Source organism: Gekko japonicus, unplaced genomic scaffold, assembly GCF_001447785.1.
Source record: "Gekko japonicus isolate JY-2015 unplaced genomic scaffold, Gekko_japonicus_V1.1 scaffold1331, whole genome shotgun sequence".
NCBI classification, from domain to species: domain Eukaryota; kingdom Metazoa; phylum Chordata; class Lepidosauria; order Squamata; family Gekkonidae; genus Gekko; species Gekko japonicus.
The window spans coordinates 234,838-253,259 of NW_015163128.1; the positions used below are offsets into that span (position 1 = coordinate 234,838).

At 44.4% G+C, this 18,422-nt stretch overlaps 1 protein-coding gene across 3 annotated transcripts in view; it reads right to left on the minus strand.

Moving 5' to 3' along the window:
- Positions 1 to 2,271: 2,271 nt before the first annotated feature.
- Positions 2,272 to 18,422, minus strand: part of PPP6R3 (protein phosphatase 6 regulatory subunit 3) — a 93,625-nt gene continuing 77,474 nt past the window's right edge. For all 3 annotated transcript variants that reach the window (XM_015406926.1, XM_015406925.1, XM_015406924.1), the window contains exons 19-22: positions 16,676 to 16,782; positions 14,389 to 14,539; positions 5,192 to 5,314; positions 2,272 to 2,902 (exon numbers count right to left, since the gene is read on the minus strand). In XM_015406926.1, coding sequence (XP_015262412.1) covers positions 2,851 to 2,902; positions 5,192 to 5,314; positions 14,389 to 14,539; positions 16,676 to 16,782 — 433 coding nt within the window. In that variant the 3' untranslated portion in view covers positions 2,272 to 2,850. The remainder of the gene's footprint in view (positions 2,903 to 5,191; positions 5,315 to 14,388; positions 14,540 to 16,675; positions 16,783 to 18,422) is intronic.

Genomic DNA, 18,422 nt, shown 5'->3' on the forward strand with positions numbered 1-18,422 from the left:
CTGCTCTCCCTGAGGCTGGAACAGAACTGAAGGGCAGGTGACTCCCCCAGTTAAGACAGGAAAGAAGAAAAAAGTTGTTCCTGCCTCCATGAATGCATGGTGGGAATTACTCACCAAGATGTCCTCTGCCTCAGAGGGAGAAGAGTTGTTGTGGTTCAGTCACACAGTCAAGTCGAACTCTTCGTGACCCCATGGACCACATCACGCCAGGCCCTCCTGTCTTCCACCATCCTCTGGAGTTTGCCCAATTTCATGTTCGTTGCATCGGTAACACTGTCTGACCATCTCATCCTTTGCTGTCCCCTTCTTCTGTTACTTTCAATCTTTCCCAGCATCAGGATCTTTTCCAGTGAGTGCTCCCTTCTCATTGGGTGGCCAAAGTACTTGAGCTTCGGCTTCAGTATCTGTCCTTCCAGGGAACAGAGAAGACACTGTTGTACAAAAAAACCCTCACAGGAATATACAACATGGAAGTTCTGAAACTCATCAAATAATTAAACACTACATGTTATCCTGGCTTAAACAGAGACTTGAATTTCCTCAGTCCCTACAATCCCGAATAGCTCTACAGGAGCCACTTCTTGAAAATTTTAATTGGCTGTCCTTGATACATTTTATTAGACTATAACCTTATACACATACCAGTTAATTTTCACTTAAATTATTTGATCATCTGTTTGGACCTCTGACCTCCCTTACCATCCAGTAGATGTTAACTGCCAATTCTGTTGATTTACGATGGGACTCACACCTACACTTTCTACATCAAGTCCTCCATCTTCCCTCTTAGGTTGAGATTTACACTTTAAAGACTCATAGTGTAATTTGATGTTGATAAATCCAAACCTTGACGCCCAATAACCTTTCCCCACAAAAGCTCATAATGAAATAAATGTTAGCTTTTAAGGTGCCACTGGACTTTCATTTTGCTGTGACAGACTAACACAGCTACTCATTTACATTCAATTGTTGCACCTGCAGCACAGGTTACAAGCTCTGTAACATTACTAGAATATGACCTACTTCTAGGGTTTCGCAACTGTGACTTGGCAAATGTTGGGAGATTGGGGGGGTAGTGCCTGGGGAAGGCGGAGTTTGGCATAGGATGCAATGCTACTTCTGCTGATACCCTAGGCTACCTCCTAATCTCTATGGTCCTTACCAGAGAGGCTTGAAGAGATTTCCAGTGTCACTTTTTACTCCCACTCCTTAGAGGTGGAAAAGTGAGGCTGGGGGATGGTAATTCTCTACCCCAAGCAGGTAAATGGGATGCCTACCTACTTCCTATTATATAATAGATTGGGGGGAAGCAAAACACAACATCCCCCCCACCCCCGCCGCCATTTCTCTGTAGCAACTGAAATAACCCTTAAATGCAGCATAATATGTTTTTGGAATACAAGTGGAAGTATTCACAGAGATTTATCAGTACTTTTGAAACATAAGAAATGAAACAAAAACAAAAAGAATATACCAGTATACATTAGTTTTTATTTCTGTATGCAATGTAATATTTAGGCACATAGCTTGGGACACTTTCTAAAATAAGTAATTGGCCATTGGTTTAGAGTATCCTTTTGGCTTTTAAATACTGGTCAGGAAAACAAATGATGTAAAAATAAATGAATATAACTTTCTATTAAAGAAATAAAAATGGATTTGCATCTAAAAGTGCAAGAGGAGAAATACTTTAACCCTTTCACCAGACAATATGGCAATATACATTATATTGCTTCTGTTTGAGAAGGTGGTTGGAATTTTATGACATAGAAAATTATAAATTACAATTAGTTTCCATAATCACTATATATATACATAAGCCAGTTATGGAAAAAACTGGTTTAAACTTACAAATGAAAACTTCACACAAATCAAAACAGTGAAAGTATAACAATTAACATGCTCAAGTGCCCAATTTTGATATTTCCTTTAAAGATATTATACCTTTAAAATTCATGAACTGTAATTACATGAGCAGCATGAGCATTTCATTAAATTTAGTTGATTTTTCAAAAGGAATACAGTGTTTTAAATATGTAGATTGTTTCAAAATGTGCTTGGTGAATGGGTTAAAAAAGTAGGTGAATCACTTAAAATACACAACAAGCCATGTGCACTTCAAAATATTCTAGTGTTTCACCTGTAAGTAATTGTTTCAAGCAAACAAGACTTAACAGAATGTTATGGCTTTACAGTAACATCAATTTGTCAACTAAGTTGTAGCAATAAATACTTAAAACTTCTACCAATAGACTTACATTTTGATCTGGTTTAAACAATACAGAAAACAATTATCAATTGAAAACCTGCTGTAAAATGCTGAACACCAAAAATCCTGGTTAAAACAACCAAAACATTTAGAGGGCATTGCAGTTGTACTTTTTTTGTGTGTGTGGCCAAACTGAAAGAAATATGGACTTCAAATTTCAGGGTAAAAAATGATGGGACTGCTAAATACTTTGGTCACTAATTGTCAGTTATGCCTCAAATACATTAGATTTGTGTATTCACTTTTTTTTTTTATAAAACTATTCTTACAGCCATTTTAACTAGAGTATCACTACTATCATTACTTGGGTGGCAAGATCTTATTTCACAAATCACCCATTATTATTTAGAACAATACAATATAAACATACGCAAAAATTCTTGGTATTTCTCAATGTGCAATTTTTACACTTATGAATTTCTGTACAATGTCTCAAAATCTAGAATATAAATGTTGCTGGTCCTGATCCCTTGCGAAATTAGTGCAGCAGTAACTGGCTCCAATAGGCTCTAGATGAAATCCTCAAGTTATCCTTGGATATCAGTTCATATTCTTCAGCCAACAGCAGTCAGTATCACATATCATACAGGGCCATTAACAGATGCCTCTGGTAGAAGAGCTTGTTGACCATTCCTAGGGAGTTAAAAGGAAAATCTTAGTGTTAGAAGAGACTATCTTAATAATAAAATCGCAAATGTAGTAACAAAGGGTAAATAGTGATAATATGCAGTTACATATACTTAGGTTTCATTTCAGCTGGGGATTAAGAGTAATGGCTTTGTAGAACAGATTGCTTTTTTAGCTGAGGTTTGAAGGCCAAGAGAAGAGACCTAATGAAGGTGCTCTGGGAGGAGGTTCCAGGTGTAAGGATAAAGAAGACTGAAGACCTATGGGCAACTTAGAGTGGTCAAATTGGAAAGGTCATTGCCAGGGATATATTAAGCTACGAGAGCACAAAGAGTGGGAGGGGGCGTCTGTTATGGTAAAAGGAGTTTATACTATGGGGGGCCAGTGCAGGGACCTCAGGATGGAAGCACATGCTTTGAACAGCGCGAGAGGTGAACAACTTTGATAAGAGAGTTCTGGATAGGACTGATATGAGACAAATAAAGGCCAGAGAAAGGTATACTATTTAAACATTTACCTGTTGACTAACTAGTCTGGAGAAAAAGATAGTGTTGGCTTGTCAGTTATACATATTTCCTTACACACTAATGGAGGACCGCTTTTGTCTTTGATCTCAATGAGGATATTAACTAACTGTTGCCCAAATAACTTGCCTCCAAGAATGGCTGGTTAGCTAGGCTTGTAGAGGAACTTGCATCAACATCTCAAGCCTGCAGTCAATTGTTTCTGCTGGCAACATCTGAACATGCTATGGCCCAAGTACTGAACTGTACTGGATCCGGGAAGGATCCGGGAAGGATTCTGCAAGAACAGTGACAAGATATCTTGCAGAGTCTATCCTTCATGGCTTTGGATTTAATAGAAGTTATTTAATTAGTCCCCACAATAGCTGCCTAGAAAAAAAGACAGTCAGTAACACGGGCTGAGTGCTAGCCCTGAGGTTTCAAAATCTGTATGTAAGGCCAACTTAGTCTTTCTATCACTATTATCAGCAGAAAAAAAAGCAGGAAACAACCTCCCTTAGCTAAAAGAACTGTGCTAGAAGTCAGGGCTGCTATGAGAGCGTCAACTAACAACACTGTTAGGTGTTCCAGAACCTGCTGGGGTAAAGAATATATTTAATTAATATATTGGTGAGAAGTCTTACCCACAGCTACTGCTCCTCAATAACCCAGTCACACAACTCTATAAAGGGCATCTTCTGACCCCTGAACTTCAGGACTGAAGGAACATCAAACTGCTGCTCAGCAATGCGGTGCTGACCAGACGGGAGGCACCAGCTTGAAAGAGATGTAGGCCGCTTCCTTGACAGACCCATCTGTCACTGCCGGTGCTTCAAAACATGAGAGGGCTGTCTGTCCTCTGTCCCTGCTGGTGCTTTGGCAGGAGGGAGGAGAGCAGCAGTGGAAGAAGCAGTGATGGCCATTGCTGCAGTTGCTTATCGGGGGTGGGGGTGGGTGGGAGCGGCCAAGCTGCCGTTTGTGGCAACTTGGTTCCAGTTTCTGCTGTCAGGCACTGTTCCATCTGACAGCTTATTCTTTGTCCCCAACTGCCGACACTAGCAAGCGGTGGGCAGAGGAGACTGATGCCTATGGGGGGGGGGCTGCTTCAGCATTTTCTCCTTTATTAAGAGAGGAGGGAGAGCTGTGGAAGTCATGGAGTGGGTGCCAATGTTCCCTCTAAGCTGTGGAGTCCTGTGAGCAGAAATTCTACTTTGTGAGCTACTGGCATTAAAGTTGTGAGCAGGTAGTTTGGCTGCTGCATAAAATTAGTTTGCTCTGGAGCCATCTTTCCTGAGCTAAGACAAAAATGTGTGAGCTGGAGGCTAAAAAACTGAGCTAGCTCACACTAACTCAGCTTAGAGGGAACACTGGTGGGTGGTATCAGACTCCTCAAGATAGAAGCAGCTTTTGCAAAACGTTTGCATAGGCCCTGCCCATGGAACAAAGAGGTACAAGCAACACAAGGATACCTTCCTCCACTGGTAAGTGAGCTGGCATTCTTAGGCCCGAGGCTCTCCTGAGACTTCTAGCTTGCCCATAAACTCTTAATTGAGCCTTTCTGATAAGACTGCTTGCAGGATGGGGGCAAACAACACCTGCTATCCTTTCATTCACTTCCACTGATATAGTCTGAACATCTTCCAAGATCACAGCAACAATCTGACTAGTCATGTCTACACAATATAAGCACACACTTGTACCTACATAAAGTGTTGCTACTTTTTAAGCGGAGGGGTTCTTGGATTAGTCCTGGGTTGTCTATATTCTAGCATGTGAAAAAAAAAGGTGCTACCTCTGTTCCAGACTGCTGCTTGCAGGCTGCGCCGTGACAGGATTTTCTTCTCCAGCTTCTGCATTCTCCTCCACCATATATTTACAAGAAGCATCTTGCGAGGTAGACAATTTTCCTTCCTCACTGATGAAGAAACAGGTTACAGTTTCATTTATGTTTTAGACCCTGTTGTATCATCATGCACTAGTGGGAGGCTTAGGGAGAAAGGGTCCAGAGATTACATGCAAACAGACATTAGAAACATGAGTGAAACACAGAAAACAAGCACATGGTTGTGAAGTCTGTTCACATTCAACACTGCCATCAGTTTATGTTCACATAAAAGGAACTGGACTGGAAAAAATGCAGGATGTCAGAATACAGAGTCATAGAAAGAGGAAGAAAGAATGTAGGCAGTGCCCAAAGTGATAAGAAATTACATTAATTATCCTTTACTGTACATACCGATAGGATTTCAACACTCTGAAGCCAAAAATGAAAGGAGGGAGGGAGAAGAATAGAAAAGGAATATAAAAAAGACCATCAACATTTTAAAAAAAGAAACTAGTCCTCAGGTCAAGCCTATTTATGCAGCAGCCAAAAAGGAGGTGGCGATAAATAATACCTCTCTCTTTATCCAAGGAACTTACACAGTTCTCCTCTTCCCATTTTAATCTCACAACAACCCAGCAAGGTAGGCTAATATAAGTGTGTGTGATTGACCTAAGGCCATCCAATTAACCCAGAGCTGAACCTAGACTCTCCAGTCGTAATTTGGCACTAACTAGGAACCCCCCAGATTTGCAGAACCAAGTTAAGGGGGGAGGGGATGGATAAAATACAAAATACTCATAGCAACCAAAATCTCACAACATTACCTTGTCAGATCTTGCCTGCCTAGGCAACCATAAACAACATCACCAAGACCACAGCATCACTTAGATTCCTTAAGCATCAAGTGAACCCAAATTCACCAGATGCTTGGGAAAGGGACCTTTTGCAAATCCCACAGAAACCTCTAGGTCAGGCTGGGCCCCAGCAAGGTTTCTGCGGTTCTTGTAAGACTATGTTGCAAGATTTCCCCCTCATCTATTTTTCAACTGAAGTATGGGAGAAGTACAGAAAAGAGGAGATAAAAGGCGAAACCATGGGGTGGGGGAGGAAGAACAGGGGCCAGAGAGGGAGCTGGAGACAGTGTAGGAGAGTGAGGAAAGTGTAGGAGAGTGAGAGGGTAGGCAGGACAGGCAAGAAGAACATTTGGATCCTCAAGCATGGCAAATCTCAAAAAATCAATAAAAGTAAATATACATCTTGTTAGGGACCTCTATATATTAAAGGAGGTTGAAACACTTCACCAAAGTCCAACTTTGGTTACAACTATCCCCCCCACTAACAACTGCAGTATGAAGACTGCCTACATCCATGTAACCCCACACCTGTAAAAAAGACAACCATCAGTCAGAAACATACTCCATAGCCAAAAAAGCCACTCTCGACTTACAGCTTCAGGGAGCATGGCCTTTCAAAAAGTTTTCAAAGCGACTGTTCAACAACGGGAGGCCCCACCCGCAGACCTACATGGTACCACCAATGTCAGATTTACCACTTCACTGGCTGAGAAAACTAGATCTCAGTTTGGATAGGAACCTGCTTGGGAGCCCCGTGGAAGATGCTCTGAGCTTCTGGAGTGTGAGAGCAAAAGAAAAACTTGCTTACATGTGACTGTTGTTTTTCAAGTGGGCCATTTGTGCTTTTTGCTTCAAAAAGCTAAGATTCAGAAGAAGAAGAAGAAGAGATTGGATTTATACCCCGCCCTTCACTACCCAAAGGAGTCTCGGAGCGGCTTACAAACTCCAGGTGCAAGTGGAGGAGTGGGGAATCAAACCCGGTTCTCCCAGATTAGAGTCCATGCACTTAACCACTACACCAAACTGGCTCTCCAGACTGCTCCACCAAACTGCCTCTCCAGACTGCTCCATCAAACAGACTGCTTACCTGTAACTGATGATCTTTGAGTGGTCATCTGTGCAGCCACACACCTGTGCTAGCACCTGTGCATGAACCTGACCTTGGAGAATATCAGGGATAGCCTCTAACATTTTTAGCACGCTTTCCCCCCACACACTGGGGAGCAGGCACTGACCGTGCATGCCTGGAGCAAGGGAGAAAGCACCCACCCACTCAGTTCTTTCTGACTGCTGGTAAGTTCCAACAACTTAATAGATGTCAGCAGTGGGGAAGGATGAACGGGCTTGTGAGACTGCATAGATAATCACTCAAAGACCATCAGTTACAGACAGGTAAGCAACCTATTTATCTTCTTCGTGGTCTCTGTGCAGTCCCACACCTGAGTGATTAGCGAGCTAAAAAGAAACGGGACGAGAGGTGCTGGCAAACAGATTAAAGCAGATAATCCCAGGGTCTCTTACCTATTAAAGGCCCACCTGAGGACCAGAGGCAATATGCCAGGTCACTGGAAGAGGGACCTCAATACCGTCTGGCCAAAGGACGTGTCCCAATGAGCTCTGATGTCCAAGGTGTAGTGTGACATGAAGGCTGATGGAGAAGACCATGTGGCCGCATTGAGACATGTCTCCCAAGAAGGCCATAGAGGTGGACACAGCACTTGTGGAATGGGCTCGAAGCTGTACAGGTACCAGCTGTCCCGTTAACTCATAACACAGAGAGATAGTAGATGTAATCCGCTTTGCCAGTCTCTGGGATGACATCCTGCGACCCTTCTTGGGTTCACCATAGGCAATAAACAAATGGGGACCTTTCCAGAATGGCTGCACCCTAGTAAGGTAGAAAGATAGGGCTCTACGGACATCAAGAGAGTGTAACACCCACTAGCCCTCATCTGTCAGGTCCGGAAAAAAAGGTGGGCAGCACTGTGGGCTGCAAAAGGTGGAATTTCAAGACCACTGTTGGTAGAAAGGAAGGCTCAGGGCGGAGCACAACTTTGTCCTTATGGAAGATAGTGTAGGGGGGTGTCCACTCAGAATGCACAGAGATCGCTGGCCCTCTTTGCTGAAGTGAATGCAATGAGGAACACCATCTTCCAGGTGAGGAGGTGGAGCATGGCAGTTGCCATTGGCTCAAAGGTTTTGCCCATTAACTTGACTAGGACAAGGGACAAATTCCACTCAGGAGCAAGAGGTTTCAGAGGGTAATAGAGTCGTAACATGCTGTGACGGACTACATTTAAAGCACTGTTTTCCTAATGCAGTAACATCAGAGAAGGGTGGTGAATAGTTAACTTTGCTCTAGAATTGAGCTTGAGTGACAGGCTGCTCCTTTTCTCTGATTGGCCAGCACCAGCTGAGGGAAATATAAGATCAGCTGTGCGCTGAGGGAAGAGTTAGTTTTGAGTTCAGCAGCAGTTACTGTTCAGTAAAGTAAAAGTTCAGCTCAAGGAGTGGATTATCTGAAGAGTCTGACTAACAAGTTTACCTTTTGAATAAAGGGAGAGACTCCTCGTCCTAGCTGTGTTAAACATAACCCAAAAAAGAATTCCATCGAAGAATTCAGAGTCTAGTGTCAGCTAAAGCTGAAGTACATTTTCACACAGATTCCAAGAACTTGGGTTTGAGATTTTGGTAAAGATTGACTGGGTAGCAGGCTGACGTTCCCAATCAAGCCAAAAGGAACAGGATTATATTTTCAGGGAAGAAACAGAAGCCCTGTCCAGATATACAGGGAAGTGGCACTGAAGCAGTCCTTGGTCTGTAGTGAAAGGAAACGTTTATAGACTACTCAGGGGAAAGAAGACACAGTGTTAATTCAGAAAAGGGGAAAGAATTTGATACACTAAAAGAGTGACCTTTCCAGAAAACCTGAACAATTATTAGGAAACTATATGCAGAAAAACTGTAACTGAAACCAAAGTACTCAGCCAACCATCTCTCACTTGGTAAGAACCAAGAATTTGTAAAAAAAAAAAAAATAAGCTGCACCATCTTGTCTACGAACTGAAAAATATACTGTTTTACCAACAACGTTTACCTCAGTCTTTCCAATTCCTGACTACCCCATACCATATCTGCCTATTAAATAAAATCTTCATTACTGTTCACTGTACACAGTCTCCAGTGCCATTTCAAGGTCTAAAAAGCAGGCTCCTGTTTTCTCCTGAAAAGTTCCTGGACTGGGGAAAAGCTAAAGTAGATTCTGTCATGGGGTGGGACATCCCGATTTATAAAACCTCAAATATTATCATGCTGCTGGGGGCTAGCTCAGTACCTGAAGGGAACTAAGAATTTTGGCAGGAAAAATCTGTCTCAGTGGAGAGAGTAACAGGGGGTCTGCCATACATGCCCTTAAGAAAAGCTTTGGTCCAATGAGAGAAAAGGGTGCTCTCTACGGGATCATGATTGGCTGAGATCGCTGCCAAGTGGACCTTCAGTGATGAAAAACTGAGTCCAGATTCTTGTAGAGACACCATGTATGACAGAACATTCACTAGCGGGTCCGTCTAGGGTCATGTTTCTGAGCGGATGAACAGAGGGAGAAGTGCTTCCACTTGGTCCCATAAGTCTGACGGGTAGCTGATTTCCTGGCACTGAGCAGCACATGGTGAACTCGCAAAGAGTGAGTTAAGGAGATATTTTCCACGTTGTCAGTCAAAAAAAGTGAGATTGTGATGTAGGACCTTGCCTTGTTGCTGTGACAAAATGTCAGGGACCAGAGGAAACTGAAGATGGGTATTCTGGGACAGCGGTAGGAGGTGAGGGAACCATGGCTGCCTGGGCCACCAAGGCATCACTAGGATGCAGGAAGTTCGGTTGTGGATGTGTTTCTGGATGATGCATTGTATTAGCGGGTGGGGGAACAGGTAAAACAGCTTCCCTGATCATCGGTGCCATCCCCAGACGACCCGTTGGTCGCAGGTCCCCTGCTGAAGGAAATACTACACTTGGTGTTCTCCTTAGTAGCAAAGGCATCCACTTATGGGTAGCCAAAGGTTCTGCAAACAGGGGCTAGGTACTTCCCGTTGAGGGACCATTCATTCTTGTCTGACACAGTCCTGCTGAGGAGGTCCACTTGAATGTTCTGAGCCCCTGGCACATGAACAGTGGTCAGGAAGATGTTGTGTTTGTTGTACCAATGCTATAGGATCATCTGGATTTGCAGGGCCTCTGCCATGCGTTGAATAAGTTTCAGGTATGATTTCAAGCCATCGGATGGTGAAAGGGAGCCCTGGCGGGCTATTTCGGGTTCAGGGGATGTGTGGATGTGGTTGTCCCTGTCTGAGTCCACGTTGTTGGTGCCGATGTTGGATGGCTCAGAAGAAGTCCACATATCCCCCATCAATGGGGGGAAATCTGGAATGTGGGGTGTGTCAACAGACTGGCCAGGGAGAGTGGCAAGGGGCAGATTTCTCTCCCAAAGTCGTAGCTGGTACCGAGGTGTTGCAGCATGGGCGAGACAGAGGATCCACTGGATGGTCGGGGTGGTGGTGGGATGCTCTTGGGCTTGATGGGCGTTAAGTGGTTCTGGAGTGATGGCACAGTGAATCGTGGTATGATGATCCATAGGATGACGTTCGGTGTCGATAGTGAGGCATTCTTAATCTCGATGAGACCTCCGATAACGATGTCGAGAGGATCTCAAGCCCGAATGCATCCGTGCACGCTGAACATGTTGTAGGTGGTACTGAGTTTGGTGTTGGTGATGAGAGGGGGACGTCGAGTCTGAAGAGTAGTCTTGAGCCCCCGATGTGTGCTACAAGAGCAGGGCCGGCTCGAAGTTTGTTTGTGCCCTAGGCGGGGCTATCTTCTGGCGCCCCCCAATTATGGGGTTGCCAACCTCCAGGCGGGACCTGAAGAGAATGAAGTCGCCTTCCTCACACACACACACACACCCTCCGGGGGTGAAAAGACTGGACAGGAAGGGGACTGACAGGCAGGCAGGAAGGGAGCCGACGACTGGGCACTCCTCGTGGTGGGGACTGGCCGTTTGCACCCTTCACCACGACTGCGGGCTGGCTGGTGCAGGTGGGGTGGGCTGCTCCGTCCTCGGCTTCTGCAAGGGTGGTCTCTGGCGCGGAGCGAGAAGGAAGCATTCGTCAGAGAGGGCAAGAAGGTGGTTTCAGCTGTGGTGGGGACGCACCACCAGCCGCGATTGGGGGGGGTGTTCTTGCAGGAGTGCCTCGCTCACCCCGGGGTCTTAGTCCCGAGGACTAGATCACCTGGCACTGAGTGGGGGACCTGCTTGGGAGTCAGCGGACAAGCCTGAGCCCCCCCGTGCCTTCCTCCCGCCGTAACACCTTCCTCTCCCCCCCCACCCCAGCTCAGATGCCAGCGCCTGCCGTGCACGGGAGGGGGGACGGGGGGGATTGGAGAGGGGGGGTCTCCCGGGGGGGGGTCTGTCCCCGCATGCCCATGCCCTCCCTCCCCCCCGCCAGTCACTCCCTCCTGCCTGCTTTCACCGCCTTCCTGCCTTCACCGCCACACAAAAGTGGAAGACTGAGTCTAGGTATCTACACTAGAGAACTCTGGAAGAGGAATTCCTGGGCTGAAATCAGAGGATGAGGTGAGAACTCTGGTGTGCTTCCCTGGTGTGCTTCCCTGGGTGCTTCGATACTGGTGGGACAGGCGATCGATGTCAAGAAATCTTCTGAAGAGAGGAGAGTTCTGGAGGCTTCAATGCCGATGCAGACAGAGTAGTACAGGGCACTTGAGGAGAACGTGAGTGATGGGTAGACAGCCGATACCAATCAGAAGGTCTCACCGGAGTTAGCCAAGGCATGGATGATGGAAGCGGGAAGGCACCATAGAGAAACTGATGATGATCCCAGGGAACCATCAGTGGAGCAGAAGGATGGAAATGCCTGGGAGATCTCTCCAGAGAGTAGGCATGCCTTGGTGATCAACGAAGTGAGGAAAGTGATGTGCAGGATCGATATTGTAAGGGTACTGTCTATCAGTGTCAATGGGTGATCGGGATCGATGATGACAAGGCGGATCATCGTTGATGGGAGATCGAGAGTGATGTCGACGAGTTGGATTGGCATCACTAGATCCTCGGATCGATGCTGACAAGAGGATCGGCGTCAATGGGTGAGCACAAGTGATCGGTAGCAAAGGAAGATCTGGACGGTGACTGATCTCCATGTGGTAAATATCTGACAACAACCTTATCGACATCAGATACTGATATGGAGAATGGTTGAGTGTAGGAAAAGTGCTCCAACGTTGGGGGGTTCAGCTGCCCAATAGGAGAATCCAGAAGCTGGATAGGTGGTGCAGGCATCACCTTCAGCAGATCTGAGGTTGGAGCCTCAATGGAAACGGGTTACGCATGTGGAGCAGAGCTCTGTGCAGGACCTGAGGTGTCAGCTGTGGAGCTTGTCTAAACGGACTTGTGACTACCCTTAGCTGAGCTTTTGTGTCCCTTCTCAGACTTGTCTTTTTTCTTCTTTGCAGGGGTGGACGAGGTCGACGGAGCCATTGGGATCGGGCACTTCGATGCCGACAGGACGATGTCAGAAGCCGATTTCGATACAGGGGGAGCTGTTGGAGTGGAAGGTTTCGGCGGTGTGTCCAAATCCTTTTGCAGTTGAAATCCCATAGATGGAGTGGCGGCAGGAGTAAGAGCCAGTTCCAGGAGGGCCACACACAGTCACGCTGCTCTATTTTTCCAAGTCTGACTGGACTTGGTGCAGTGTGGGCAGAAATCTGGGTGGTGGGCCTCCCCCAGGCACAGAATGTGTGGCCATCCAGTGGTGCAAGTTTGCTGCCGCAGTTGGTGTCAGTATACTGTAATGTATGAGACAAGATGACAGTCTATGAGACAATGTGGTAAAGATCATGCTGATCTGGGTGACAGCTTAGTGAATCATGTGACCCTGTCACCAGGCAGAGATTGCATCTCTCTTGCATCAGCGTGCATGATGTAACCATGAGTCAGCACTGGTCACTGATTGGTGCTGACACTGTATATAAGACTGTACAGTACATGTAGAGGTTGTTCACTCTGTGGATGCCTTGCAGCGGAGCACTCTGCCGGAATGGATGGCGATATTGGAGTTGGAGAGTGCCAGCCCCACCTTTTTGCCATAAACAGAGGGTAGAAGTAGAAGGCGAAAGAAAGGAAGGGGGGGGGGGGAGGCCGAAGCCTTAACTGAGGGGATTTTTTTTTTTTAGGGAGGAAAGATAAAATGGGAGTTAAAGGGAAAAAATGAAGGAACAAGGGGAAAAAGAAATCCCAAAAAGCTGTATCTGAAGTAAATCTCACCAACCAGGAAAGAGCTGTTAACAGTGCAGCAGTCAGAAGAGAACTGGCGGGCAGTGTTCCCTCTAAGCTGAGTTAGTGTGAGCTAGCTCACGTTTTTTAGCCTCCGGCCCACACATTTTTTGTCTTCGCTCAGGAAGGAGGGCTCCAGAGCAAACTAATTTATACAGCAGCCAAATTGCTTTCTCACATCTTTAATGCCAGTAGCTCACAAAGTAGAAGTTTTGCTCACAAGACTCCACAGCTTAATGGGAGCATTGCTGGCGGGATGTCTGCCCCCCCCCACTCTGGGCATGCACGGTTGGAGTTCCCGCTCATGCCCGAGGTGGAGGCGTGAAAATCTCGTTGTGAACTTTGTACTACACTGATAGGATCAGCGCAGGCGCACTGAGTTCCCATGGGTGTGATGCACAGAGACCATGACGAAGATATAGAAAATTGATAAAAGTTAACTTTTAAGATATTGCTAAGTAAACACTGGAGTGAAAAAAGTGCATTATTTAAAAAAGAAAGAAAGCTGTGGTCAACCTGTATCACTTCTCAGTGCTCTACTAAGTTGCATCAAATTGGCACACAGCCTTTCACAGAAATACGTTGACACTTTCCAGTAATATCATTAATGGTACAAGGATGAAGGGGAAAGTTGCTAATTCATCCAGGTAGCCACAGCAAACAGGCCATTTATATTACCTGTAAGCCATACACAATGTATGAATCCAGAAGGTCAAAAAGACCCCTCCACCAAATTCCCTGGTTACATAAGTTTGTAGAACACAAAGTTAGATCACAGAGCAATAAACTCTTTGGCTAAATTTAGAGCACATCTGCATTACAATGTTACAGAAAGCTTCCCATTTTGTGATGGAGTGGCATTCCTCCAAATGCTGATATAATAAAGGACAGAATGATAGGCCAATGTTTTCAAGAACAGATGAGCTGAAGCCTTTTCTCTTAGTGTGAATCAGAACATTATGTTTCCTCACCTTTTGAAGACGGCAGTTTCTGTTTTAGCATCTACAGTAAGGCTAAGGGTTTCCTTCATGCTGCCATTCATTACTGTCTCAGTCACCTTGTCTGCATTTTCTATATCATCTTCTCCATCAGAACCAGCCTCCATTGCAACAGTTCCTGCAGCTGGAAGGAAGAGTGTGAAGAATATCATTTCCTGTATTTTTGTCTCACTTTTCAACCCCAAATTGGATTCCACGTGGCTCCAGGAAATGAAATAGAATACAAGTGACAATGAAAATTCATCATCATGTGGTTCTCAGAGAGGACCTCCTCAACTGAGTTAAGATCCAGAAGGGATGAGGGGCTGGCTGCCTCCGACCCTCCCCTTCTGACAGCCTCATCAATGACAGTTGAAATCACAGAACATTAAGCTTGGCAGCCACAACCGGGACACACTTAAAATTGTTTCTAAAATGAAGGGAAAAGGCTGCGCCAACATTTCAAGGTGAAATCACGGCCTATTCTCATAGACTGAATCAGAGCATGAACTTTATTCTCTCACTTTTTGAAGTTTTTGCAGTATATCCTACAGTAAGAGACGGTCCTCTTCATGTTGTCATTCATTACTATCCCAATCCCTGAATGTGGACAATTTACCAGTTACCTTTTTAAACAAGAAACCCCCCCCCCCCCCCCGGTTAAAATAGAATATTTTAAAAATAACCTGATAACAATCCTCTGACTTTTGTTTAACTCTTGAACAATGCTGACATTTTTGCAGTGGCTTTTTAGAACAAAATAGACAGGTAACATGTTTTTAATCTTAAAAAATGTTTTATAAATGCATACTATATAACAATCCTTCTGCTATGTTCTACTCTATTTAGGGAAAACAACCCTTAAAATAACTGGCTAGTCAACTCAGAAGTTCCCATTACCTCTTTAGATGTCTATTAGGTGAGCAATTTTGGGGAAATAACAAATCCTAATCAGAATTACATCCTTCTAAGCTCAGTGACTTCAACTCTACTTAGGATCAGTGTTCCCTCTAAGCTGACTTAGTGTGAGCTAGCTCACAGTTTTTTAGCTTCCAGCTCACACATTTTTGTCTTAGCTCAGGAAGGAGGGCTCCAGAGTAAATTTATGCAGCAGCCAAATCGCTCACTCACAACTTTAATGCCAGTAGCTCACCAAGGAGAATTTTTGCTCACAAGACTCTACAGCTTAGAGGGAGCACTGCTTAGGATCACACTGCTAGTCTCTCTTTTTTTTTTTTAAAAGAATTTATTTATACTTTTTCCAACAAACAAACAAACAAAAAATAAAAATCCAAGTACATTCCCATTGTACAAATCAGTTTCGGAGTGTTCATTATACATTTTTTTCAAACCATTTATACACTTTAAACCATCTTTTCTTATAAGCGTTATCATCTCTCTCTGCTAATATCATATTTAATCTGTCCATTTCTGCTATTTCGAATATTTTTTCCATTATTTCTTCTTTTTTAGGTAGTAAATCTGATTTCCATTTTTTCGCTATCAGAATTCTGCTTAACGTGAGGATATATAACACAATACATTTATCATCTGTATTTACTATATCTGGCAAGATATTAAGCAAGTAACTTTCCGGTTTAAGCTGCAGATCTATTCCTACAATTTCTTTTATCAAATATTTTACCATTTTCCAAAATTTTACTATTTTGTCACACCTCCACCAGATATGATAGTATGTTCCTACGTTATTATTACATCTCCAGCATGTATCCGAGACATTTTTATAACATTTTGTTATTTTATCCGGTGACCAGTGCCACCTGTAAAACATTTTTAGGATATTCTCTTTGTATGGTGTGGCTCTTACTAATTTTTTCGTTTCCCACATTTTTTCCCATTCTTGCGTTTTTATTGTGTAGCCTACATTTTGTTCCCAGGTGTTCATGCAGGGTTTTATCGTTGCTTTTTTTCCCTCTGTTAGTAAAGCTGGCAATATAAAGGCTTCGAGTGGTGACACCCACATTGGTACTTCTTTGTACATTTTTTCTTTAATTTTCTTCCAAATCTTAATCAATGCCCCTCTTATAATATGGTTATTGAAGTTTTTATGCACTTTTTCCTTATCGTACCAAATGTAGGCGTGCCAACCCATATACAGATCATGGCCCTCTAGTTGTAGTAGTTTTTTATCTTCTAAGAGTATCCAGACTGGAAGATTTACTATCAAGCAGCAGCAATGGGATGGATACGGGAATGGATCACACTGCTAGTCTCAAATTCAATTTTTTTGGACAGTAAAACAAGATTTCACTACTCTTACCTTCTGATTCTGTTGCAAGCGCTGCTACATTTGCACTCAAAGGGTCTACTGGCTCTGTGTTGGTTTCCATTTCCACAGGTGAATTACTTCTTAAGGAATCTTTTGAACTTGAGAAGAAATGAAAACTTTGATTACTTCCATTTCCAAGTTTTTTTTAAAAAAAATATTTTGGTACAATCTGCTGCAGAACTCATTAGACTGAATTCCTTTTCCTCCAACCAACATTTTGCACAAACACCACACATTGTTAAATAACATGATCACACCGTGCTCTCATTTGAGAAGAGAAGGATTGCAGTCTTCCAGTCGTGTGTGTGTGTGTGTGTGTGTGTGTGTGTGTGAGAGAGAGAGAGAGAGAGAGAGAGAGAGAGAGAGAGAGAGAGAGAGAATGAGAATGAGAATGAATTCAGGCTGTCCCACCCTGTCACAGTATAATATTTTGGCCATTTTATTTATTTATTTTATTAGTCTTGTATCCCGCCCTCCCTGCAAGCAGGCTCAGGGCAGGTTCCATCAGTCCCAATATAGTACACAATACAATTTTAAAAGAATTTAAAACAACAATTTAAAACAACAGAGCTCATACAGTGCCGTCTCTCAACAGTTAGATGGTTCCTATATGGCTATTCAGATCCAGGCCACCAATGGGAGATCAACCAGGGGAGGGGGGACACGTCTGCTGCCTCAAGCAAACGGCTGGTGGAAGAGCTCTGTCTTACAGGAATTCCGCAGGACCCCGATCTCATACAGGAGCTCGTTCCACCAAGTAGGGGAAAGTAGTTGAGGAACCTCGGATGTCCCTGGGGCCAGGGACTACCAAAAGATGTTAGTTAGTAGACCTCAGTGCTCTATGGGGCTCACATGGGAAGAGGCAGTCCTGAAGGTATGCTGGCCCCTGACCATAGAGAGCTTTAAAGGTAAACACCAACACCTTGAAATGGATCTGGTATTCAATAGGCAGCCAGTGCAGTTCACGCAGCACTGGATGGATGCAAGCCTGCACAGGTGTCGCCATCAGCACCCGTGCTGCTGCTGCTGCTGCAACTTCCAGAGCTGAGTCAAGGGTAGCCCCACATACAATAATCCAGTCTGGAAGTGACCATTGCAGGGGTCACTACAGCCAGGTTGCAGGGGGTGAGATATGGGGCCAGCTGCCTGATCTATCTCAGATGGAAAAAGGCAGCCCTGGCAGTGGTGGTGACCTGGGCCTCCACGGAAAGGGAAGCATCCAGGAACACCCCCAGACTCTTCACCCTCAATGTTGGCACCAATGGAGCCCCATCGACAGTTGGGAGCCTGGATCCCCAACTCAATCCCCCGCGACTCAGGTGCAAGACCTCCATCTTGGATGGCTCAGCCCAGGAACCTGAGGGAAGGAATGAGAGCCCCCTTTAACTTATACAACTAAAATGGAACTCAAGAAGTTGTTATATTTCAAATTAGCAAAATATTTTATTCAAAATAGAGGGGGAAGATCAGGTGAAATCAGGGGTAAAATTTCTGTGATAATTCAATGTAGATAACTCTGAGGTAAAATCAGGACATGCACAGACTTTGCAAGCAGTCACACACACACTAAATAATCCAATTTCAATGCACTTTCCAATTGGATTTTGCCAGTTCACACAGTAAAATCCAGTTGGAAAGTGCAGTGAAAGTGGACTGAAAGTGGATTCTTTTAGTGTGTGTGACCGCAGCCTTTATTTCTTATGTTTCAGGCTAATGAGAGTTTCTTTTTATATATATA